Here is a 27,765-nt window from a genome sequence, read left to right as displayed (position 1 = left end):
GAGGGCTTGAAAATGATTTGCACTTTTAAGCAGTTTAAACATTCTCCTTATAACCTCACTTAGACTCCCGATTTGCCTCTTCTTTCCTAGGAGGCACAAAATTGAACTTCTGGCCCAACCTATGTAGATTGTTAATAAACTCAAAATTAGCACATTAATGAATTAATTTAGTAGTTACTGTTTCAGTACACTCTAGTGGCCTATAAGAGTTAATACAGCTTACTAAGTAGTCTAATCCTCAGCCAGGGAGTAGCCTAGGTATAGGGACAATCTGGCTCAGTATTTTTCTCACACAGAATTGATTTTATTTTTAATGTCCTTGCTCTACTCCCTGTGGAAGTGTAGCTTGCCTAGGTTTCTGTAACTAGGCTATTAGTGAATGTTAAGATCATCATCTGTCTCCATGGGAAAGCTCTGAGTGCTGCAGCATTTGGACAACAACAGAAAGGTCAGAATTGGAAAACTGCTGACTGAAAGCTGATCTTGCCATGGGGCCCTGGGTCCAGCTGTACATTTGGCATGGACACAATAGTTCCTGTAGGCCACACCCAGCTGTGTGAACTGGAACTGAGGACAATCACTTGATTATCACTCTCAGTTGAGTTCTTGATTTTGCCCAATGAAAAATTAATGTTGTAACGATGAGCTAAACTTTTCCTTTGGAATTGCCTGTAAAAGAGGCCCTAGGTGTGTAAGGGGGGCAGGTCTAGTTTTTTTGCTGTTTCACCTTCAGATTCTTGGAACTCGGGATAATTGGAAGTAAATACTCTGATTTTGTATTTCATCATTTAAAATCAGCATTATCCTCTGGTTTTATTGCTTCACTGTGGAAAAGCCTTTTAGGTTTGTAAGCCATAAAGGATAAAATATTAATTTAGTTTGATTTTTTTTGAATCACATTCAGCATTTGCTTTTATATTATGAGAGCACCCCAAGGCTTTTTGTTAGTTGCATTTTTGTAGGATTCTGAAGTGAAAGACGTTGTTTTTGTGGAATCTGCCTTTTTCTTGGGATTGTAATTCCAGCAGACTTTAAAAGGGTGTGTGGTTCCCCAAGAATAAAGGTCTCAGGTTTTTCTCAGGCTTCTCTCTGTCTCCCTAACTTTTCTCACTGATAGCAGAGGAAAACCTTGTAAGTTACTACTGTGGAATTGGATTGGTTGGGCCTAATGTGAGTTAAATATATATCAAGTTGTTGTACCTGGTTCTTACATCTGTATCTCAATTAATTGATTTAGAGGCATCTAAAAATATTTCTTAATGGTTTATATTAGAACACCCTTAGACCCCTTATTGATCATGGGAAGGGAATGTCATTATATTAATCAACAGAGATAGAGAATTTGTTATACTATAAAAGAGGCTCTTTTATACAGGACATTATAAGGACAAAGCAGACTAGTTTTATCTCTTGAAAACACTCCCATAAAATGCTTCATTCAGTGTATACTGGAAAAAGCACCATATTTGGAATTAAAAGACCTGGATTCAAGTCCTAGCTCTAACACTTGCTAGCTGCATTACTGGAGGCAAATCATTAAGTCAATCAATGAGCATTTATTAAATATTTGCTAGCAAGTATTATTATTTCCATTTTAGAGAGTCCGAGGTGATAAGTGATTTTCCAGGGTCTTACTGCTAATAAGTGGGAAGGCCAGGCTTAGCATATTTACATCCTTTCATTCTAAGTTCACTGCCCTTTGTAACATATTCTCTGAGTTTCATTTTCCTCATATATACAGTGACGATAAATACTCCATAAGGTTGTATTCCAGGGTCTTATTATATCATGAAGGTAACACTAAGTTTTTGAAGGTTGTACCAATGGAGTTCAACCTCTGTTAGGTCCCAACATGATGGAAAGGTTTTGAGTAATGCCCTACTAATGGAATCCTCCTTTCTGAGGACCAGTACAGCGAGGCTTATCTCCAGTAGACCAAGAGGGCATTTGGTAATGACTTCTTTGGCTGTGGCAACCCATAAAACAAAGAAAAAGATACAATTATCCCTAGGCTTGGGAGGTTCCCTTTTGCTTGAACAATGGTACTGGTAGTATTGGAAAAGAGAGTAAAGGGTATAAAGAATCATTTTTTTTTTGCCATTTGTAACATTACCTTAATTGTTGGCATGCTAAATGTGAGATCCTTGTCCAGTGACCAATGAATACACATATTACTGGAGGAATTGAATTGTATCAGATATTAACATTCTTGTTCTAAACAAAACCAGAAGAAAGAAGTGATATTTTGGTGAAGGGTGGCTCACAGATTCTTCTTGGAGAGACAAATAAAGAAGTTGATAATTGGTTCTATTTGTATCCCCAAACAAAAAGAAACATAATTTCCTGGGACATTTGGTCATCTCATTTTTGAGTACTCATGATAATTATTTGCAAAAAGACCATTGCAAAAATAATTGCATCTAATATACCAACAGTTGTTTCAAAGCATGAAGAGATAGAGAAATTCTGTGAAGAACTGAGTTAAGAGTCTCTAAAAGCACAGATGCTTTGGTACTAGGTGACTTCAGTGTGAAGTTGGGATTAAGTAAGGATGGGGAGAAGTTTGTTGGAAAATATAGAGCAACAATAAGGAATAAAAGATGCTCAAGACGTTTAGACTGCACCGAGACCTCTTATTTATGTAGCATGAGCACTTTGTTTTAAAAATGTTTTATTGAAACCATTTGTCTTTATATCACAGCCCTTTCAACCACCAACCAGAGTGAACCCTCTCGTATGACAGAAAATAATTAAGCAGAAAAATCCTTTGCATTTACTGCATGTTGGTCTAGCATTCCTCTAGCTCTCCATTATGAGGGATGAGAAGTATGTTTCATAGTCTCTGCTTTAGGATCTTTACTGCATTTTCCATTTCATTACAGAGTTTGATTTCTTTAAACAATCTTTTCCTTTACAGTGTTGGCATCATTATATGTGATTCTCTTAGTTCTGCTTATTTTGCTCAGCAACAATGTATTTAGATCTTGCCAGATTTCCCTGAATTTTTCATATTCATAATTTATCACTACACAGTAATATCTGGTTACCTTCATATACCACAATTTAAAAGTTATTTACTAATCAAGGGGCACTCACTTTGTTTCCCATTCTTTGCTACTATTGAGTGCTGCTATGAATATTTTGGTGTATATTGGGCCTCTGTGTTTGGCTTTTAACTTTTCTGTTTTAAATTCAATTCAATTTTATTTTCAGTTGAGAATTCTCTCATTTTGCCTTCTTTCCTTCTTTTGAGAAAACAAGAAAAATGAACCTCAGTAAAATGTGTCTGTATATATATACATATACATATATATATACACATACATATATATGTATGTATAGTTATGCAAAACAAATTCTCACATTAGCAATGTGTCCCCTTCTGTCCTACCCCAAAAAATGGAAGAAAAGAAAATGTTTCAATCTGTACTCTGAATCCATCAGTTTTCTATGTAGAGATAGATAGCACATTTTATTATTATGAGTCCTTTAACATTGTGGTTGGGCATTGTGTTGGTCAGAGTTACTAAGTTTTTCAAAGCTGATTATCTTTATAATATTGTTGTTATTATATAAATTGTTCTTCAGGTTCTGCTTTTATCACTTTATAACAATTCACACAAATGTTTCCAGATTTCTTTTTCTTTTTGAAATTATCACCTTCATCATTTATCGTTGAATTCTTTGGAATATATGCCCAGTGGTAGGCTTGGTGACTCAAAGGGTAGGAAAAATTTAGTCACTTTTCTTGACTGATTCCAAAGGGAAATACAAAATGGCTGGAACACTTCATTGCTATGCCAACATTGACTGCTCCTACTGGGTTAACTCCATTGTATCCCAATTTTATTCTAGGTGCACATTATCATTCTAATCTTTCTTTCCCCCAGTAGACATTTCTTTGAAGGGAGAGGAATGAATAGGGCTGGGACTGAATAGCATAAAGACTCCAAATGATATTTCTTATACATCTGTGATCTCTTCTGTGGAACATGTTTGTTTTCAAATAAGGGCAGGGGAATTTTAGATTTAGAATATACAGGAGGAGGTAATGAATGTCAAGAAGGACAACCTGATCAACCAGAACTAATGAGAACATTACTCTTAGTTTAAAAAAAAATCACCCTATTATGAAATGAAAGTACTGCAGGCTTTGTGTGGGATGCTATTGACACCACATCTCACAACTTGCGAAAGATTTTCATCTCTAAGCACTTATAGGCACTATGTCTTATGGTACCATTCCTACAAAAGAGTGAATATCCTCCCTTTTTCAGAGATTCTCCCAGACCTCAAGAGGGTTCCCCAGTACAGAAAAAGAAGTTAGCTCAGCCAAAGTGATGGGGACAGAAATGGGAAGAGAGCCTACACTTCCTCACTAGCAGTCTCATGCTCTTTAATGACAACTCTAGAGTACATCTCTCCTTTAAAAAGAAAAAGGAGTTTTAGAACGTAATATTCCCTGCATGTTCAGCAGTTGGAGGTAATGCCTAAGAGTCCTAGAAGGGAGTTCAGGAAACCTGGAGAAAGGGACTGGATCTTATTTAAATTTTTGTAATACTTTGCATACAATATGCATTTGATAAATGCTTATTGAATGAATGAATCCAGGGCTGGAATAAAGCCTTTAATCCTGTAGTTTGAGGTAAAAGGCAAAGCCCTCAGAGAGTTAGTTAGCACATTGGTGTATTTTATTTCAGTTGAAGGAGAAATAAATGATGTTTTCAGATCCTACTTTGGGGTGTAGGAATTAAATCTTGGGAGGCACTGGGAGAGGATGCCCCTGACAGAGAACCTCTCCAGCTGCATGGTTTTGGTCAATCAAATAATGTTGTTTGCACATATGCTAATGACTGTAATGAAGACTGAATACAAATGAATTATTAACTTTATAACAGAAATGTAAACAGGATCTTAATGAATTTTCTAATGTACTTTACCTCTGATCTTGTCCATTATTTACTGAAAGCTGATCTGTAGCTAAAGAAAACCTGGGACTACTTTGTTCTTATGATTTCTGCTCCTTCATCAATATAAAGGTTATATATTTAGTAGTCCTGCCAGTGTTCTTCTATGAGAAGGTTGTTTTTGTTTTTTTGGTTATTTGATGCTATTCCTGGACTCTTGACATTTCAATCAAAAGATTTTGTTACAGGTTTATCTTCAGGTTCAGCCTTAAAGTCCAGTATACTTTCAAGGAGAGGCAAAAGACCCCCCCCCCCCCACCATGGCCTATTCCAAATGCCTCCCTCTGGGTTCAGTGATGAATGATATTAATTTAACAGGGTTCTCTCTCTCTCTTTTATTTTTTTGGATGAGGCAATTCGGGTTAAGTGACTTGCCCAGAGTCACACAGCTAGTGTTATGTGTCTGAGGCTGGATTTGAACTCAGGTCCTCTTGACTCCAGGGCAGGTGCTCTAGCCACTGCACCATTTAGCTGCTCAGGACTCTGTTATTAAAGCATGCAGATTCAGGTTTCTGAGGACAGGAAAATGTCCTAAATTTTTTTTTCCAGTATCTATTACGGTGCACATTGTAGACACTTCGTGTGGATTAAATGAATCCAGGATTCTTTTATATACCAATGAGTTTGTTGATTATGAATATTCTGTTGATTATTTGCCATGTCCCAAAAAATTCATAAAAATAGAATTAATTGAAAAGGCTAATGTAAGTATTCGTTCATTTTGACTTAATCTTCTGCTTCCTTTCTTTTCCCTAGGTGTGATTATTGTGCCCAGTGCTGGTGTTGGTATCGTCTTAGGAGGTTACATTATAAAAAAGTTGAAACTTGGTGCCAGAGAATCTGCAAAACTAGCAATGATCTGCAGTGGTGTGTCTTTACTGTGTTTTTCAACACTCTTCATTGTTGGATGTGAAAGTATTAACCTGGGTGGCATAAATATTCCGTACACAACAGGGTAAGTATCTCTGAATGACTGAACAATAAATATTATTACAATCATGGCAAACCCTTTAAACACTTATGTATTCAACTGTGTTGTAGACTCCTAGAATGCTGTGTTCCTTTCTAATTGTTCTCAGGTGAACGTTTTATCTCTCTGCTTAGACTGCAGTTTCTGTCAAGAGCAGAGACCATGCTTTTTAACTTCTTTCATATCTTTGTCCCTGCAAACTGCTTTCTACAGTATGTTTCACCCAGAGGATTTTTCTGATGGTGAATGAATAAAATTAATAATAATCCTCATTTGTGTACCACTTTACAGCTCACAAGGCATTTTCCTCAACAACAATCCCTTGAGACAGGTAGTAAAAATATGACTGTCTTCTTCAAATCCAATTCACACATGAGTCAAGACATTGATATCATCAATCCTCTTCGAAAAATAGAACTAAGGACAAACAACAGCAATCCTCCTCAAATGAGAAAACTGAGAATCAGATTGACCAATGTCATTGACATAGTAATGTGAGAGGCAAGACTTGAATCCCAGCTTTCTAGACCTAAGTTTAAGGTTTTCTGTGTGAATAAAATGTTTCTTTTCAGAACTTATAAAAATGCAAACATTTCATCACTCAAGCACATCAGAGGTGTTTCAGTATGCATTCATTACACAGGATTTCAGTATTTATTTTTAAACATAAGGTTTCAATTTATGAAGAAAATGCTTAGTTATTTTTTGATTTTCTACTTCATAGTAAAGATCATATTGCAATAAATTCCATTTGAAAATGGAGTTGTGAAAGCCTCTGTTTCATTGAGGTAATTTAGAATGATGAGGAAATGACATTGATTAAATCATACGAGTATGTTAGTTAGTAAATATTATTTTGCTCTGAATATTATTTTTCACATGGGGAAATTTATTTTTCTTACTGACTTGCAAACAGATCATGTATGAGTTGTTCTTTGCTAGGCTCTAGTATTGAACATGGAAAAAGATAATTAAACATGCTTTTTCTGATGAAGGATATCATTAAATGTGACATAAAAGGATTATTGTCATAACTTTTCCTTGAATAAAGCACATAGCCAAGATAACTTGTATAATGGATAGAATTTGAACTTGATGTTGGGAAGACTTGGGTTAAAATCCTGCCACTAGTACTCACTAGTCATGTAACGAAGGAAAGTCAGTCAATAAATAATTATTGAGAACTACTGTGTTCCAGACACTGTATTAAGCACTGGGGATACAAAAAAGAAGCAAAAGACCATCCCTTCCCTCAAGGAGCTCACAATCTAATGGGAGATAATTCTATTAATTTCTCTGGGCCTCCATTTTCTTACCTATAAAAGGAGGAGGTTATATTAAATGACCTCCAAGGTTCTCTCCAGCTTTTAAGTTGTGATCCTATTGTGTTTTAGGTTTGGGCTTATTTAGGCAGGATGTGCAATAGAATGCTTTCTAGTGAGATGATCTGGAAAGTAAATAATATATGCTTTCTAGAGCTGGAGTATTGGTTATTTTGGATATACTTCTATTTTGGATAAAACTCAAGCATATTGTACTTTGGAGAGACTGTCTAAAACTTGTCAGATATGAGATAAAAACCATTTACTTGATGTGGATTTCCCAGAGAAGTGATTTTCTAAAGCTCGGGAACAGGACAAGTCAAGCTGCTTTCACTTGAACAGTTTACCCATTTGAATGTGTTGGCAAAACAACTGAGGGAAACAAAGCCCTAAATGATGAGCCACTGATGAGATGTCTGATTTCTGACTTTAAATACAGCTTTGATTTTCCTCTAGATGTAAATTGAGTTTCATGTATGTATTTCCAAGTCATTTAGGTTATAAAAAAAAAAAAAGAGAGAGAGAGAAACAAAATTAAAAAGTCCTATCAGGATTACAAGTAAAAGACATAGTTTCCTCCTGTGCTGCTCTATGTGGTAAGATCATTCAAGGTGATTGGCAGTCAGGTAAACTGTTGCTTATGGAACACAGTATAGACATCTGTGGCTAACATTCGTGGGATACCCATAAATATGTATGATATTTTGGGTTAAACTGACTCAGAATCTTAAGAAACCTCGTATGAAAGGTCAGATTTACTTCTGAAAAAATTATTCTTTTTAAACATTCTTTTCATTTAAAATTTTGAGTTTTAAATTTTCTCCCTCCTCCACCCCCTTCCCCACTTGCTGAGTTCAATGATACTTTAAATTATATGTGTGAAATCATGTAAAGCATATTTACATATTAGCCATATTAAAAAAAAAGAAAAATAAAGAAATAAAACAAGTTGTACTTTAATGTGCACTCAGAGTTCATCAGTTCTCTGTCTGAGGGTGGATGGCATTTTTTCCTCTTGAGTCCTTTGGGGTTGTCTTGGATGATTGTATTGATCAGAGCATTGATCACGAGTCTTTCACTGTTGATCATCATTATAACATTGCTGTTACTGTTTGCATAATGATCTCTTGATTCTTCTCAGTTCACTTTACATCAGTTCATGTACTTCTTGCCCTGTTTTTCTGAAACCATCCCCCCATCAGTCATTTCTTATAGCACAATAGTACTACATAAAATCATATGCCACAACTCGTTCAGTCATGTGCCAATTGATGAACGTCCCGTTGATTTCCTGTTCTTTGCCACTGCAAAAATGCTGCTTATAAAGATTTTTGTACACATCCTTTTTCTTTGGTTTCTTTGGGATACAGACCTAGTAGTAGTGGTATTGCTGAGTCCAAGGGTATGCACAGGCATTTTTTTTTGTTTATTTGTTTTTGTTTTGAGTAGCAGAGACTTTATTTACAGAAGCATATACAGTTTAGCTCAGGTGAGTTATTTTTTTAGAATGAATCTTCATTTCTAGGTTGACAGAAATTGTGCTAAGCCACACGTTCCACTAGACCTGTTTGAGCATAGTTCCAAATTGTTCTCCAGAATGGTTGCGCCAGTTCACTACTCTGCCTACACTTCAGTAGTGTACCTATTTTCCCACATCCCCTCCAGCTTTGTCATTTCTAATAGGTGTGAAGTAGTACCTCAGAAGTGTTTAAATGTAGCGTCAGCTAGGTGGCTCAGTGGATAGAGCACTGGCCCTGAAGTCAGGAGGACCTGAGTTCAAATCCGGCCTCAGACCAACACTTGACACTTACTAGCTGTGTGACCCTGGGCAAGTCACTTAACCCCAATTGCCTAAAAACTTAGAAAAAAAAAGAATTGTTTAAATGTGCATTTCTCTAATCAATAATGATTTAGAGCATTTTTTTATATGACTATAGATAGCTTTGATTTGTTCTTCTGAAAACTACCTGTTCATACCCTTTAACCATTTATCAGCTGGGGAATGGCTCTTATTTTATAAATTTGACCCAGGTTTATATTCAGCATATGTGTGAGAAATGAGGCCTTTATCAGAGAAACTTGCTGTAAAATTTTTTTATTACTTTATTGTCTATGGTACCTTTCAACAAATATAGTTTCCCTGATTATTTCTTTTAATTGGGTCTATTTTTGCTCTTGTTTTACCTGAGATTCTGATAGCTACCCTTGCCTTTTTTTTAACTTCGGCTGAAACATATTAGATTCTGCTCCAGGCCTTTATATTAACTCTATGTATGTCTTTCTGTTTCACTTGTGTCTCTTGTAAAGAACATATTGTTGGATTCTACTATCCACTGCTGTTTTATGGGTGAGCTCATTCTGTTCACATTCACTGTTATGATTACTAACTGTGTATTTTTCTCCATCTCATTTTCCTCTGTTTATCCTTCTATCTCTCTTTTTATACTATCCCCCCTCAAAAGTCTATTTTGATGCAACCTTTGCCTCCCCTAATTTGCTCTCGCTTTTATCATATCCCTCTTTTTCTTATCTCTTTCCCCTCCTATTTTCCTATTCAGTAAGATAGATTTCTATATACTTTTGTGTGTGTGTGTGTCTGTGTGTGTACACACACACACACAGACACACACAGACACACACACACAGACACACACAGACACACACACACACACATATATTCTTCCCTCTTTGGACCAATTCTGATGAGAGTGGGATTCTAGCAGAACAGTATACAGACTGTTCCCAGCCTGACCCAGTGCTCACGTGGGGCAACAGTCAGAAGGAATGTTGGAGGGGTAGCTAGGTGGTGCAGTGCATAGAGCACTGGCCCTGAATTCAGGAGGACTTGAGTTCAAATCTGGCCTCAGACACATAACACTTACTAGCTGTGTGACCCTGGGCAAGTCACTTAACCCCATTGCCCCCCAAAAAATAAAACAAAAAAACCACAAACAAAAGGAATGACAGAAAGGTGATTGTAGAAGGAGGCTTGACCTTTGGCAGAAAAGACAAACTTCAGGGACGGCTATTGGGCCCTTACAGGTATCCCAGAGATGTTGTGAGACTAGGGCTGTGGTGGTACATAACTTTTTAAGGACTAAGGAACATTCCAACTAAGGGTTTACTGTTTCCACAAATTCTGTTCAAATGTGCCTGTTAAATAACAGATACTGTAATGTAATATACTCTATTCATTTCTCTTACCTAACAACTTCCTGTATCCTGATTTTTACCTCGAGCAAAAGGAGGCCAAGGGTTAGTTGTTGTTGTTTAGTTGTTTTTCAGTCATGTCCTCTTCGTGACTCCTTTTGGGGATTTTCTTGGCAGAGATACTGGAGTGATTTGCCATTTCCTTCTCCAGCTCATTTTACAGATGAGGAAACTGAAGCAAACAGGGTTAAATGACTTGTCCAGGGTCACACAATTAATGCATGTCTGAGGTCAGATTTGAACTCGGGAAGATAAGTCTTGTTGACTGCAGGCCTGGCACTCTATCCATTGCACCACCCAGCTGCTCTAGGAGTTAGTTAGAGGTGGCCATAATTTAAAATTAGAGCAGAGTCAAATTTCTGCCTGAATGTTAGGAATTTTCCTAACTTGGAGCTCTGAGCTATCATCATACTACTAACATTTGGTTTGATATAAACTTCCTCTAAAACCTCAGAGGAGGGGACACCTGAACCAGAGGGCCTATATTGCCCTCAGGCAACACAGCTAATTGTTGTAACAGCATGTGACTGGTTAAATCTCCCTAGAGAAAGGAGAGTAGAAAGGAGGGGACTTGACTAGAGAAAAGTTCACACCCTCAACTACTCCCTAGGGTAGAGACTGGAAAGGTGTCAGAACATTCAGTTCTGTCCCTATTTAGCGTGGAATATGGAGCAGAAAGGATAGCTTTGGGTACCCACAGGCAATGTTACACTCTACAGCTATACGCACTGGTTATACTTACACTGAAAACACACACATGTAGTCACACATAGAAGCACACACAGAAACAAATACCGCATTAAGTTCATTTTTGTTTAGAAGCTTTGCCTCCACTTCATGAGAGTGATTATTTTCTATTTAAACAACTTAGTGGCAACACTGACCTCTCTCTGCTAGATCAATGCCTTTATCAAAAAAAGATTTCATCCCTTTTCTCCTTTGCCCTTTCAGGTCTTAAGTTTGAAACTTAATATGATAAACAAAGATGTCATTTCTGCTTTCAGAAATGTTTGCCATTGTATTACAAGCAGAAGCCTGACATGTAGCACATTGTGATTTAGGACAGAAATAAATGGAATGTTAACAGTTTTCTGGAACAGAAAAATCAACCAGCACATTTGATTGAAACATTTCTGTTTGTTGTGTGTTTTATTCAGAAATTTGAATTATTTTAAATTTTATTTAACTTAATTTTGTATGTGCCTTAAGGATCCTAACCAGAACCCCCCCCACACCACCCCACAATAAATGTCCATTTTACAGGCTGCTAGATGGCGTAGTAGGGGCAGCTAGGTGACACAGTGGATAAGGTTCCATCATCTTCCTGAATTCAGATCTGGCCTCAGACTCTTGCTAGCTGTGTGACCCTGGGCAAGTCACTTAACCTTGTTTCTCTCAGTTTCTTGATCTGTAAAATGAGCTGGAGAAGGAAATGGCAAACCACTTTGCCAAGAAAACTCCAAATTGGGTCACAGAAAATCACACACAACTGAAAAATGACTGAACAGTAACAAAAGGAGGTGGCATAGTCGATAGAGTGCTTTACCTAGAGTTAGGAAGGTCTGAGTTCATACTGGCTGTTTGACCCTGGACAAATTACCTTCGACCTCAGTTTCCTCATCTGTAAAATGGGGTTTTGTAGAAGTAATATCACCTCTCCCCCAGGGTTGTTGTGAGAAAAAAATGAGATATCTGTAAAATGCCTTACAGACTTGAAAGCGCTATTATAAATCATGATGCGCTATTATTGTTATAATATTTCAGGAGTAGAGATACCCATAAGTTAGATTTCTTCAAATTTTGATCCAAGGACCTCCAAATAAAAATGTTACATATTTCTATAATAATAATCCACAAAACTTTTATAGATTTCAAAGAGCTAAGCTTTTTAGAACAAAAATAGAATAAAACTGTGAACCCTAAACTATGATAATAATAAAGCTTAACCCTAGTTAAAGTCTTGCTTTATATTCCTATATTTTTTATGCAAATTTTAGGACTTATACCTTAAGTTTATTGAACAGGTTTCTCCAGTAGAATGTAATCTCTTTGAGGGCAGAGAGTATTTTTCATTTTTGACCCATAATAATGGCTAATAATAGCTAACATTTTTATAGTGCTTACTTTGTGCCAGACACTGTGCCAAATGCTTTACAATTATTATTTCCTTTGATCTTCACAACAACCATGGGAGATAGGGGCTATTACTATTCCCATTTTTTAGAAGAGGAAACTGAGGCAAAGAAGGGTTAAATGACTTGTCCAGGGTCATATAACTCTTAAGTGCCTGAGGCCAGATTTGAACTCAGGTTTTCCTGATTCCAGTCCCAGCATTCTATCTACTGTACCGTCTAGCACGGTGCCTTCTAGTCAGTGTTTAATAAATGTTTGTTCAATTAAACTGAACTTTTTAAATCAAAGAAGTTGCAATAAAGCATTTGTTTTACCTCCAGACCCAATTGCTCGAAGAAGAGCATGGAGTTGAAAGAAATGGACAGTGAAGTGTCAGCCAAATGTATAGCAGGGGTTCTTAACCTAGAATCCATTGAACTTTTTTTTTTTTTTTGAGGCAATGGGATTAAGTGACTTGCCCAGGGTCACACAGCTAGTAAGTATCTGAGGCTGGATTTGAATTCAGATCCTACTGACTACAACCAGTACTCTATCCACTGAGTCACCTAGCTGTCACTCCATGGAAGTTGTAAAACATTTTTAAAAATTGTATTTCAATATGATTGGTTTCCTTTGCATTTTATTAATTAATTAATTAATCAATTAATTAATTAATTAATTCATTTATTTATTCCCTTGTATTTTATTTTATACATTTAAAAGCATTTTTATGAGGAGAGGTCAGGAAGTTCCCCCAGAGTAACAAAGGGATCCAGTAAACAAAAGAAAAAAAAACAACAAAAAAGGGTTAAGAAGCCCAAACATCCCAAACCACTTTTTAAATGGTTGCACAAACCCCCTAGAGTTCATCTCTTCTCACATTGTACAGGTGCTCAGTCACTGCTGGCTGAATTGAATCAGTTGTTTTTGTGTTTCAAGATGTCCAAGACGTTGGAGTTCATAGTTATCAGATGCAGGCAGAAGGTGAATTAAACTTCCCAACTAAAACTGCAGGGGAAACTCTAGGTACTGAGAATATAATTACTTGAGTTGGAAATGAATCAGTATATCGGCTGGAGCCTGGATAATGAAAAATCATCAAAAGCCCCAGTCTGAATCCTCCAAGTGTCTCAGATGGTAATGACAATAAAATCACAAAAGGATACTAATTCCATATCGGTGCCAAAGAAATGACTCTGATTATTGAATCATCTAAACTACTTTCCCCCAAAACTTTGTTACCTTACCTCAGCATTGGGTTCTGATTATGAAGTGTGGTCAACTATTACTTTCTTTGTAATGCTGCAATACACGCTCTGTTGGAGACCTCAGTGCTTCTCACTAAGGAAGATAAATGGAGTTGGTTTAAATATACTTAAGTTTTAATAACTTTTTCCCTAAATACTTGATTAAGAAACTTTTTTTTTGTTTTTCGAGGCATAAAAACAGAATGTTGTCATTATTAGATAATTATATTGTGGTAGGGGAAACTGGATTTATACTCCACAGATTTAGTAAGTGAAGAGACAGGGTATCCTCTCTGTCTCCATCTGCCTGTCTATCTCTCTGTCTCTATCTCTGTCTTTCTGTCTGTCTCTATCTCTTTCTCTGTGTCACTATCTCTCTGTCTCTCTCTTTTTCCCTTGGTAACAAACATAAGAACTTTATTTTACTAAGATCTTAGTGCTAGAAGAGATCTCATGGATTTAGTTTGACTCTGTTTATAAAGATGAGGCAATAATGTAGTGGCAGAGTCTGTATAGACTAAATATTAGGACTCCTGACATTTAATTGCTCATTCTATTATATCGCACCGATTCTTTGCAACTGGGCAGTAGAGCTTCTATAATCCTATGTACTAGTCCTTCCAGCTAGACAACCCTTCCTTCCTGATCTCCTTTAAGTCCACTCTCTTCAAGGCATTCTGCTAGTTCGGAAGACTCGAGTTCAAATTTGGCCTCAGACATTTACTAGCTGTGTGACCCTGGGCAAGTCACTTAACTCTGTTTGCCTTGAAATAGCTGAACAAGAACACTCTTCCCTATCAATGTGAATCCATTTGTACTGATTCCACTTCTCTTTCCCACTGCTCAAATCAAGTTGATATGCTGTAACCATGCAATGGCTTGCACATGATGCTTCATTTTAAGGCAAATCTGTGTAGTGACAAAAAAGGCTTATTTTTTTTTTTTGGTCTTGCAGTTGTTAACGTATGCTTTAGGATTATCTATGCTATCTTTAGTCATATTTTTGGATTAGATTAGCTAGCTATATATTTTAGTCACATATAGGAATTGTTAGATATGTTTGGAAATAAAAAGTAAAAGCCTTTTTATTCATGAGGAAAATTAGTCTTGTGATATAGTCAGGATTATGGAAGGCCTCAAGATCATACCACATGGGGATTAGTTAAAGGAATTGGGAATATTTAGCGTGGCAAAAAAGGGAAGGAAATATGGCAGTTCAAATGTTTTAAAAGCTATTGTGGGGAAGAAGGATTAGCTTTTTTTCTGCTTGGTCCTAGAGAACAGAACAAGGAGTAATGGATACAAGTAGCAGAGTCAAATTTAAACTTGATGTAAGCACACTTTTTTCTAACAATTGGAGTTTTCCTAGAGTGGAATGGGCTTTCTCTGGAATAGTGGATTCCCCGTCATGGTAGATCTTAATACAGTATCATTTCCTCTATATGTGAGTATGTATATCCTTTAAATATTATCCTATTCCTCTCTATACTTCTGTTTCCCTCTCCCAGCCCATTCTTCTTTTCTTGAAGATAAACAAGCTCATTTCTTTTAACTGACATTCTCATGGCATGTTCTCCAAGCAAAAGCAATGCATATTCGAGAGGGGATTTTTGCTTAGCTAACAGTTGGATTAGATGGCCTCCCATTGAAATCCTTCCAATTTGGAGATTACGTGAAAACCAAACATAGTAGATGCTCCAGAAATGGATGTTGAGTTGAATTCCATTTTATTTTCAGAGTTCCAGTAGAGGCATGAGGTTTGAGTCATCTCCTGTTCCACTTGACATCTTTCCTGGACATTAAAATGATTTAACTATGGCCTCATCATACACTTGTGTCAAAGTTAAGAAACCATGTGTACCTTCCATAAAGACAGATCCAAGTCAGACCTAAAGATAACAATCTGATCTTACATAGTCAGCTTTGTTTAAGAACAAAAGCAGAAAATGCTGATGTGTATCATTGCAGCATCTTGTTGGCTAGGCAAATTGCAGGCATTTTTTTTTTTTCTTTCCGTGCTTTGCTGACTGAAAAGGGAAAGATCACTTGATATTTCTATAACTTTAGGGTTAGTTAAATGTTTTGGATTCCATGAAAGAAATGTAAAAGCTTTTTGTCCTCAGACTCAGTTGAAAGCTTGTGATTTTAATTAAGTCCCTTGTAGTGTGAAGCAGATATGTAACAGGAATCTAGATGTTGTGGAGGATTCAAGCTTCTAGTAAGTTAATAATGTGGTTCACAAAATTCCTACTGTAATTGGAAGTGTGGAAAATTTTGAGGTCCTTATTTTTCAGTATGAACAAGATTTTTTCAGATGTTTTTAACTATTTTCATAAAACCATTTTAAATCCATGTTTAAAACCCATATTTAAATTTTGTTCACATGTTTTATAAGGAATATATATTTTCGGGTTTGCATCACAGATGACTAATCAATATCACAGGTATTAGATATTCTGAGTCTGCTAATTGAAGTCTTAATGTATATAAATTTCAAATCACCCCTGCCTTAGTAGTTGCCAGTCAGAAAATCAACAGGAGGGGTGATGGCTTACTTTAAGAATTGGAAAATGACCACCTTTTTGCAGAGAAAATAAGGATAGAACTCTTAAACTCAGCATAGCTTCATATGGCTATTTCTGTGTCTTATTTTCCTCTGTGGGCAGAGGAAGGGAAAAAAACCTTTTTTTTTTTTTTTTGGCAGTGAGGCAATGGGGTGAAGTGACTTGCCCAGGGTCACACAGCTAGTAAGTGTCAAGTATCTGAGGTCAGATTTGAACTCAGGTCTTCCTGATTCCAGAGCGGGTGCTCTATCCGCAGAGTCATCTAGCTGCCTTAAGGGAAAGAAACTCTTGATATTAGAAAAGGCATATTAAGACCTTCTCTGTGATTAATAGGAAACAATAATAGAAAAAAACATTCATTCATACTAGAGAAAGCAAAATTCCTGGTAAAGGAAGAAAGCTGGGTGAGACTAGCCTTTGACTGCAAATTTACCTTTTACGGTGGTGGAAAGGTATCTTGAAAAGAGTACTGGATTGGGATTTGTATATCCAAACTGTCTCACTCCAGGGATTCACTGCTTGAGCTAGTGTTGTTACATCAGTCAGTCAGTCAGTCTACAGATATTAGCAGCTACTATATGTTAGGCACTGTGCTAAGTGGTGAAGATACAAAATAGGAAATAATTAACAGAAGGAAAGGTGTTGGAATTAAGAGGGGTTTGGAAAGGCTTCCTATAGAATATGGGATTTTAGTTGGTACTTAAAGGTGGCCAAGGAAGTCAGTAGGTGGAGTTGAGGGGGGAGAGCATTCTAGACATGGAGGACAACCAGGGAAAATGCCCAGAGATGGAGTGTCATGTTCATAGAACAGCCAGGAGGCCAATGTTATTGGATCAAAGAGTATTTGTGTGTATGTGGGTGGGTGGGGGGGTAACCGGAAACTGGAAAGGTAGGTGAAGAGTAGATTATAGAGAGCTTTGAATGACAGAGCATTTTGTATTTGATTCTGTAGGTGATAGGCAGCCGCTGGAATTTTGGGGGGGTGGTCGCATGGTCAGAACTGTGCTTTCTAGAACTTAAGGAAAAGAAGTAGAGACCTGAACTCCTAAAAGCAAACCATGGGGTTTACTAATAATCCACAAACCATCCATATTCATATATATATAAAGGACATGGTGCTTATCAGCTTGCTGGCCTCCTAATTTTTCAGCGTTCTGTTCTGGTCTTTGAGAAGGAAAGCAGCCTTGAGGTAAATTCTAGTAAAAGTAGTCCTGTCCAGACATATAGGTTGGGTCCAGGTGGCAGTGACAGTGTGTAAGGGTAGTATTACATGACTAAGCAGGACAAAGGGAGCTGTAATCTATTGCAAATGTGCCAAACTAAGGTAAGCAGAGTCCAGACACCTTTTGAACACAGTAGTCATGAATAAGCCAGATAAGAATTCACACTACACTTAGTGCAATTTCTTTGGTGTCAGAGTATGCCACTTGTCAACATATCAGTTATTCTGGCTGTTTCTGTCTACCTGTTCTTCCCCCCTGCCCACACTATCCTAGGGAAGGGACTCAGGATGCTTTTTTATTTCATTATCTGTGCAGGTGCTTATCACTTCATGCCTGTTCCAATAGCCTGCTGGTTGGTCCTGCCTCAAGTCTCTTTCTACTCCTAGTCCATCCATCCATCCATCACTCAGCTGTCAAATTGATTGTCCTCTCTGATCATGTCACCTCCTCCTTCTCCCCTCCCCCTGCCCCGACTCAGTCAACTCTCATTGCTTCCTATCACCTCCAGCATCAAATATAAAATCCCGTTCGACTTTTAAAGACTTTTAAAATTCATTCCCTTCCTACTTTCCAGTAATACTTTCCTCCATATACTCTGTGGTCCAGTGATACTGACCTCTTTATTGTGCCTCTCACAAGATACTCTTACATCCTATTCTGTCATTTCACTGGCCATTCCCCAGGCCCCTTCTCACTCCTTCCTTCTGTCCTTGGTTTCTTTCAAATCCCCTCTAAAATCTAAAAGCCTTCCCATCCCCCATAATCCTAGTGCCTTCCGTCTGAAATTATCTCCAATACACACACAGATACATAAATGTATATACACACAGATATACGTAATGCATAGTTGTTTGCATATTGTCTCTTGCATTAGACTATGAACTCTTTGAGAGCAAAGATTTTTTTTAAATCATTCTTTGATTTAAAGGACTAAAATAATTTAATATGATGTACAAAGTAAAACTCAAAGAAATAAATACTTCCAAATTCATAGACTCATAGAGCACTAGAATAAAAAGGACCTTGTAGAGATTATAAAGTTCAACACTCTTATTTTATAAAGAAAGAAACTAACTCTCTGAGTTTAAGTAAATGATTAACATCACACATAGATTTAGCATAGTGCCTGGCACTTAGAAGGTGCTTAATAAATGCTTATTGAATGAATTTGTTGACAGTGTACCTCCTAGTGGAAAAGTGTTTCTCCCTAACGGAATATAAGCTCCTTGACAGCAGGGACTATTTTCCTTTTTGTCTTTGTATCTTCTATGCCTAGTATAGTGCTTGGTATGTAGTTGGTGCTTAAGAGATATTTATTAAATTGAATTGAATTGGTTGGGTTGTATGATTACCTGCGTATCTCGAGACAGTTGTTTATCCTCTCTAGGCCTCAAATTATCATGTGTAAAACAAAGAGGTTGCACTAGATGATTTCAGATATTCTTCCACTCAGAACCTGTGACTTGAAGGTTGACATTTTATAAACTGAATGGCTTTTTGACTCCAAAAAATTTCGGCTGAGCTAGAAAATAACATTCTAATCAAAGTCTTTGTATAAGATTAATACTATAATGAATTCAGCTAGGAGATGGATTAGATAGATGACCTTTACTGTCAAACTGTACAATGCTCTGTCTTTATCATTCTGGTTATGGATTAGTGGGAAAGGTATAAAAATGGGAAGTGAGGCAGAATGAAAGTTCTCAGGACTAGAAATTAAGAGTTAGCATTTCTGTAATGCTTTAAGGCTTACAAAATGCTTCACCTCTGTTATGTCATTTGATTGTCAGCCACAACTCTGGGAAGTAGGTATCGTAATTATCCTCATTTTACAGAGCAGGAAACTGAGGCTGAAATAGGTTAAGTGATTTTCCTGGGGTCAGAGGCTGGTTAGAGTTTAAGGCAGTATTCAAACCCAGGTCTTTCTTCAAGTCCAATACTCTTATCTATGCATTGGACACTTAGTGGGTTTGTTAGGGGATTTGAGGTCTGGCAGGTTCTGGCTTTACTACTAACGGTCAATCTGTGATGTTAATCATTTACTTAAACTCTGAGTCTTAGTTTATTTCTTTATAAAATAAGAGTATTGGACTTTATAATCTCTACAAGGTACTTTTTATTCTAGCGCTCTATGAGTCTGTGAAATTGGAAGTATTTATTTCTTTGAGCTTTATTTTGTACATCATATTAAATTATTTTAGTATTTATATTTACCTGATTTTAGTCTTTAATATTATTTTACAACTTAAGTTTTTTAAATTAAAAAATTAAATTTTTAAAAAGTTTTTACAATTTTTAAAAAATTTAACACTTTTAAAAAAATTGTTGCTGTAAATAAGAACTGAAAAATTCATAGCTGTCATCTGTATCTCAGTTGAGAGGCCACATGGGTTGAGTGAATGGAAGGCCTGCTTCAGAGAAAGGAAGACCTGGGTTCAGGTTTGACCTTTGACACATAATGACTGTGTCAACCTGGGCAAGTCACTTAATCTATTAGTTCTTCAGGCAGTTCTCTAAAACTCTACATTATAGGAATGTTTTTTTTGTTGTTGTTCATTTATTTTTCTGCATTTAAAGCCCTTCAAAAACTAGCCCCATACTACTTTTCCAGGCTCACTGTCCATTACTTTTCTCCCATTCACTTTTTGGGTTAGCCACACTGTCCTTGTTCTTCACATAGAAAACACTTCATCTCCACATCTTTGCTCTAATTAAGAGGGCAGCTAGTGGAGAGATTGCCAGGCCTGAAGTCAAGAAGACTGAGTTTAAATCTGGCCTCAGATGCTTACTAGCTGTATGACCCTGGGCAAGTCACTTAACTTCTGTCTGCCTCAGTTTCCTCAACTATAAAATGGGGATCATAATAGCACCTATTTCCCAGGGTTGTTGTGAAGATCAAATAATACAATATTTGTAAAGTGCTTAGCACAGTGCCTGTCACACAGTAGGCTTACATTTCCTTCCCACTAACCTCATTGATTCTTACTAAGGACTTAGCAATAGCAAATTTATTTAATGACATTTGCCCTGTGGTTTGTGGGACAGTATTATTTTCAAGGGACTGTTACGAGTAGCGGGGACCTGCCATTTTGGGGAACTACATATGAAACTGATATCATGTCAGTTTCATCAGTCAGATGGGTAAATGCAATACCTCCCTGCTCTGTTCTCACTAAAAATACAATAGAACAGTAATAAAACAGAGCAATCTTTCAGAGACCATGTTTTTATTATGTGAGTCAACTATAAATCATCAATTTGTGAGAGTCCCTGCATACTTGCAAAATACACAAACACACATTAAATTAATTCTTTCACTGCAACTTGCAGATTTTCATGGCTTAAGGCAAGCTGTTATTTAAAGAAATCTACTTGGGGGAAGATATTTTATCAAAAATTCTTTTATCAAATGAATGTGTCTGTTTATTAGTGAAATGCCTATGTAATCTTTTTCCAGAGGAGTGCCATGGCTTTCTAGTAGATCTTACTATGTCATACACCCCAACAATACATTCACTTTAGGGTAATGAGTGGTATCTGGCTGCTCCTATTTTCAGTTTAGAATACAAGCAAAAGAATTCTATTCCACTGTGCTTTCTGGACCGAGAAACTTTCAAGTAAGTCACTATTATCCTCAGGCATGACTTCTGTCAGCTCTACTTAGGGATCAACCACAAAAGTCAATTCTCTTTTGGGGGTTGGATTATATCCCCCTCTCGGACTCTCCTGTCCCTTTCCCTCTCCCCCTGCCCAATTCTTTTGATCACAAGCCTCCTACTTCCCTTTCATTACTATTTATATTTACTATTTGGCTCTTCTACATTGATCTTCTTAGAGTGTTTCATGTTTTATAATTTCTTTGCATCATACATCATGACCTCATCTTGTTGAGAGAGTCAAACATTCTGGGTTGGCCTAGAGCTGTGTTTCACTTCCTGTATACCAGAAGGCTTTTGTCTTTCTGGAATCAGTATGTTAAATGTTTGTTCACTATTTCTCTTTCAGGTCTTCCCTCTTGCCTGGATACCCATTTAGATGAATAAATTAGAGTTGTTTAATAATTGTCTCAGAAATTAAAAATTGTAAATCATTTTGCAGATGCATTAAATCATTGTAAAATAATTGTGAATTATTATGTAAACCATAAATCAGAAAACTGTAAATCATTTTGCTGCATACATTCTAAATAGCAATGGTGATAACTATCTTTGGAAGCTGTTGAAATTTACCATTTTATAGGATGATTTTTTTTTATTGGATAGACCCTTCACAGATCATTATTTTTGCAATCAGTTTTTAAAGTGCTTGTCAGAGAGAATGGATACACAGAAAAGAATTGTGTTGATAAAGTGCTAATATGGATTAATTCATGCAGTTCTATGGATCTTTGACAAGTTTTTCCACCCATGTAAGCAAGGGAGATGAATTAAAATAATTATTCTTTCTTGCTTGGTTTAGAAGTTTCTCTTAGCCATATTTTTATTTTACTTTTATTTTATTAAACTCAAGGGACTCATTTCTCAAAATAGGAAATAGGTAAGAGCAGAAAAGCCTTTAGGAAAAAGCAATGTTTTGAGATTTCCAGTTTGATGCTTGGTTTGCTTTCTTCTTTGTTGTCAGATCACTTAACTAAAGACATGCCTTGCACACAACAATTCCTCAATAAGTATTTGTTGAATGAATGAATGACTTTTCTGTAAATATAACTTCTAGCTAAGAGATGGTGGGTGAAGAATTAAAAGAAAGGGAAATAATTATCTGAGAAGAGCTATGCTTTCAGTCAAATACAAATATTGAACACCTGCTAAGTGGAAGATATGGTGCTGAGTGCTCAGCCTAGCACTTCATGTAATCCCCTTTGGAATCTGGCTGATTTGTTATTTTGCCAAATCCCCCATTTTCTCAGGAGTGATGCTCTGAGCTTAGACATTCTTGAGGGAGGGCAGACCTAACTCACTGCTTTCTTTATTGTATCACTGAATAGCTATACCACTATGTTGATTCCAAAGTTTTTTGGGGAAAAAAAACCAACGCTTTTTTCCCCATTTTTAAAGGTAATTCCATACAGAGAAATTAATTCCTACCCATTGCACAGGGAGGATTATAAAGATAAATGTGAAGATTTGTGAGGGGGATTTGTGCTGTTTGTGACCTTTTCATTTACATTGTTGTAGTCATTGTGTATTTTATTGGTACTGTTTATTTTGTGTTCCATCGGTTCATACAAATCTGCTCACATTTTCTGAATTCCTTATAGTTGTCATTCTTGTTGTACTGTAATATTCCATTCCATTAATAGGCTATAGTTTATTTAGTCATTCCCCGAACAATGGATACCCTCTTTGTTTTGAACTGTCTAGTCTCACAAAGAATGTTGTTATGAATACCCATATTGGCCCCTTGTTTTCGTCCTTGACTTACTTGGTGGTGGCAGTAGTGGTGGTGGTGGTGGTGGTGGTGGTGATGGTGATGATGGAGGGAGATTCTTGTGTCACAGGGCATGGGTGGTTTAGTCACTTTTTTGTGCAGTTCCGAATAGGGAATCCAGAGTGGTTGTACCCCTTCACAGCACCCCAACAGAATATCAGTGTGCTTGTCTTCTCTGGGTTCTTTCAGCATCAACTGTTCTCATCTTTTGTCACCTTTTCAACTTGCATTCTGTGGGATGATAGCTCACAGTTGTTCTTATTGATATTTCTCTAACTGTTAGTGATTTAAAGGTTATTTTCATGTAGTCATATTCAATTAGCAATTTTTCTTTTGAAAGAGGAAGGGAAAGGAATAAACATTTATTAAGCACTTACTGTGTGTTGGGCATTGTGCTCTCTGATTTGGAAGTATAGAGGCTTGCACTGAATTGAAGACTAGAACTAAAGTAGTTGTATAGATAAGAAAAAAATATTAGACCAGAAATGTTAGAATATTAAGGCAAAATTTTTCTTCCTTCAATTATGTGAATAAAGGCTTTGATTTAATTCAACAAACATTTATTAAGCATTTACTATGGGGAATTTTATAAACACTTACTATATATGTATATAGCACTTACTATGAGGAAGGCATTGTACCAGGTATGCAAACACAGAAAAGAAAAACAATTCCTGTTCTCAAGAAACTTACATTCTCCTTTGGGTTACAACACAGTCAGAGATAAGTAAATACAAGATAATTTTGAAAAAAAAAAAAAGGAAAGAACACTTAAAACTGGGGGAATAGGGAAAGGCTTAGGGTAGGAGATGGTACTTGACTTCTTAGCCTTCGAAGATAGCTAGAGATTCTAAGGTGGAAGTGAAGAGGCATCCCTGGGCATTCTAGGCATGGGAGACAGCCCATGCAAAACCATGGGTGCAGGAGATGTAATGCTCAGTTTAGGGAATGGTTCATAGTTCAATGTGATTGAAATGTAGAACGAAAGGAAATAATGTAAAAGAAGTCTGGCAATGTAGGTCCCACATACCCCACTGTTAATAAAGACCTGGAAAAAACATCTCTTTTCTAAAATCTATAATTGTAATGATCAGCTATCTCAAAATTAAGTTTTATGTACTTGTTATTTCTAACCTTTCTTCTTCTTTTTGCTTGTAGGCCTTCTCTCACCATGGCCCACAGGAATCTGACAGGAAGTTGCAACGTTAACTGTGGTTGTAAAATCCATGAGTATGAGCCAGTCTGTGGATCAGATGGAATTACATACTTTAACCCTTGTCTGGCTGGCTGTGCCAATAGTGGTAATCATAGTATGGGGGTAAGTGTTTGGGGCAAATTCACAGACTGTTATTAATCCACCTTTCCATGACACAGGACATGTAGATATTCATTTACTGTTGTGATGCAGTTATTTTTATTCATTAGAGGCTTACCCTAACCATCAAAATGCCTTCTGTCACAACCTAGAGGAAAGACAATGAAGCAATATTACCTTTCTCCAGAGATGAGCTCAGCTTTGAGGAGGCAGTTGACTTCCACACCAGCACTTTGGCTATTTGCATTACTGGCTCAGTGCAACATGATAAGGTTCACCCCTCTCCATCACTCTCCTCTTTTTTTTTTTTCTTTTGACATCTCTTGTGTGCAAATGTGAAGGTCAACATGGCCACTGCAGTTGATGCTCATGAAATAGAACAGTAAAGTGAATGGTCTTTGATTTCTTCTCTATTATTTCATGAACTAGATCTGATGTGTGAGTAAGCTATACTTTTGACACAATTGGGGTCTTTAAAATCTCCTCATAAGCTGTTTTTAGGAGCCAAAGAGATATTATACTTTTTTTTTAAACTTCGGGTTAAAGATAATTCTGTTGGTTCAGCCTTTCGAAGTTTATTTTGAGAATTCATTTCCCCATAAGTTATGAATAACACATAAAAAAACATTCTAGCTGAAAGAGCATTAGATTCAGAGTTGGAGCACTTGGTTTCCAATCCTAGTTCTTTTACTGACTAGGTCTTTTTTTTTTTTTTACCTGCAAATCTGTTGAACTCTCTGGAATTTAGTCTTCCTTTATAAAATGAGTGTTGGATAAGCTTATTTCCAAGTTCTCCTCTAGCTCTAAAGCCTCTGATCCTGAGAATCTATGATTCTATTAACTATAGAAAAATTTATTATGATTAATAAGGATAATGTTACTGAGAACATTTATGTAGCACTTAAAGGTTTGTAAAGTGCTTGTGTAGAAGTTATGGCCCCCTTTTTGTAACCCTAGTTTTCCTCAAGTCTCAGTTTGAGCTGTTTTCCATTGTTGTTAGTGCCATTGAGAATAGCTTTATATTTATCTTGTGATTACTTATCTGAGTGGGTGCTATGTCTCCCAAGTAGCATGTAAAATCCTTGAAGGAAGGGGCTGTGTAATTTTTGTTCTTTTATTATTAGGGCTTAGCACAATGCCTAGCACATAATTGGAACTGAATAAATACCGGTTGAATTGAATTGAACCTCATAGTTCCCTTTGTATTGATACTACAAATAAGGAAATAGAGTCTCTCAGAGAGGTTACTGGGTTCAGACTTTCTCAGAGAACACATGGATAGTAAGTGCCAGAGGTAGGATTTAAGCCCATGTCTTCCTGAATTCAAGGTCAGCACTGTTATCCTCTAGGCCAGTGGTGTCAAACTCTAATAGAAACAGATTCCTGGGCTGCAGTAGACTTAGAAAACCACAAATTAACATTTGCTGTGCTGGATTGCATTTTTATTTATTTTGTTAAACATTTCCCAATTACATTTTAATCTGGTTGAGGATCACACTCAGGAGTTTTGTGAGTTGTTGGCTATGAGTTTGACAGCGCTCTCCCAGGCCAAGCTTTAATAATCCAATGAATCTGTGAGTTTATTTATTTAGGTATCCCTCCCACCATATACACACCTTACAATCCATTCCCACCTTTTCACTGGGACTTTAATCCACGACTACCCATAAATCCTCCAGAGAGATCCACCCAGTGTCCTAAAGGGTTTCCCTATCTGCTGACAACACCTGCATATGAATTCAGCTAAGAATTGTATCACTGATTATCCTGTGCTCTTACAACATCACTGGCCCAGGTCCGTTTCTGGTCATTCACCTCTTTGATGACATCATTCCTACTTTTTGCATGCAATTTAGCATTGGGCAGCCTCTTTTTTCTGTAATAAAATATATTACTGCTAATTTACTAAGCATTTTTCTCATAGCAACCCTGTGAGATAGGTGGTGCAAATACTGTTATTCCCATTTGGTAGATGAAGAAATTGAATCCCAGGAAAATTTAACATATTCCTCAGGAAACTTGAACATTATCCTGTACACAATTATTTAATGTGGGTGAGGCAGGGTGGCACAATCACTAAAGGATAAGTTTCAGAGCCTGGAAGTTGTTGTTCGGTCATTTTCAGTTGTGTCCAATTCCTCATGGCCCCATTTGGAATTTTCTTGGCAAAGATACTAGTGTGGTTTGCCATTTCCTTCTCTAGCTCATTTTACAGGTGAAACCAAGGCAAACAGGGTTAAGTGACTTGCCCAGGGTCACACAGCTAGTAAGTGTCTGAGGCCAGATTTGAACTCTGGAAGATGAATCTTCCAGACTCCAAGGCCACCTAGCTGCCTAGAGCATAGAAAATAGGTTTAATTCCTGCTTTAACAAAACCTAGCTGTGTAACCATGGGCAAGTTACTTATCTTCTCAAGTAACTTTCTTTTTTTTTTTTTTTAATGGGTTATCAGAAAGCCTTTCTTTCAACCCACAGAAAATGTATAAGATGGAGACTCAAAGATATACATAAACAAATGCAAGAAACATAAAACAGTGATCAAATAGCCCCTTATGCTCATTATAATCTCGCCCACTCTTGTAAGGTAATGACAATTTTGTTGTACTACTGATGTTTCACCTCTACTGTACAAGGAATTTATAGGTCTAGATCTCCTGGTCCTCCAGGTATTGGCTTTCTCTAATCCAAGATAGCCAACTAGCTATCTTGGTTGTCTTCTCCTCTGAGAAGCATGCTATTAAGGAAACCCTTTCCCTCTGGTCAAATGATGCCCAACTTCTGAATTCAAGAACTTTCAGAATATAAGCTAGAAACAGATTTCTGAGCTCAATTGGAATGGGGAGTTTCCACATGGGTATTCTTATATCAATTAAATAATAGGTAAACTCCCTCCCCAAAATAAAGTGTTGTCTTCTTGTATAAGAACAGTATTTTGGGGCAGCTAGGTGGCGCAGTGGATAGTGCACCGGCCCTGAATTCAGGAGGACCTGAGTTCAAATCCGGCCTCAAACACATAACACGTACTAGCTGTGTGACCCTGGGCAAGTCACTTAACCCCATTGCCTAGCCAAAAAAACAAAACAAATAAACAAACATAAAAAAAGAACACTATTTTGGATCTAAAAAGAACCTATTTTGGAGACAACATTAAAATATCTTTGACATTCTTGGATTGGTGGTGTGGGGCTACCATACTGAACAAACAAACAAACAAACATTATATATATATATATATAGATAGATATAAAGATCTTTCTATTTTAAAACATAAAAATGCAGTGGCAAGTTGTAAAATAGATTATAGATGATTTATTTATTTTTTTATTTAATGGACCAAATTCAGTGCGTGAGTCATTGTAGGCCTTAAGTCCAATACCCAAATATTTCTTTGGTATTAAGTTAGTTCTT

The 27,765-nt window shown here is 36.8% G+C and overlaps 1 protein-coding gene across 2 annotated transcripts in view; it reads left to right on the top strand.

Moving 5' to 3' along the window:
* Positions 1 to 27,765, top strand: part of LOC114053875 (solute carrier organic anion transporter family member 5A1-like) — a 190,847-nt gene that overhangs the window by 119,916 nt on the left and 43,166 nt on the right. For both annotated transcript variants that reach the window (XM_027876984.1, XM_027876983.1), the window contains exons 5-6: positions 5,724 to 5,922; positions 24,201 to 24,360. In XM_027876984.1, coding sequence (XP_027732785.1) covers positions 5,724 to 5,922; positions 24,201 to 24,360 — 359 coding nt within the window. The remainder of the gene's footprint in view (positions 1 to 5,723; positions 5,923 to 24,200; positions 24,361 to 27,765) is intronic.

The sequence above is a fragment of the Vombatus ursinus genome, unplaced genomic scaffold (genome assembly GCF_900497805.2).
Source record: "Vombatus ursinus unplaced genomic scaffold, bare-nosed wombat genome assembly UNPS02014812.1, whole genome shotgun sequence".
NCBI classification, from domain to species: Eukaryota; Metazoa; Chordata; class Mammalia; order Diprotodontia; family Vombatidae; genus Vombatus; species Vombatus ursinus.
Note: the sequence above shows the minus strand (reverse complement) of the source record. Positions and strands in the feature narration are given on the sequence as shown.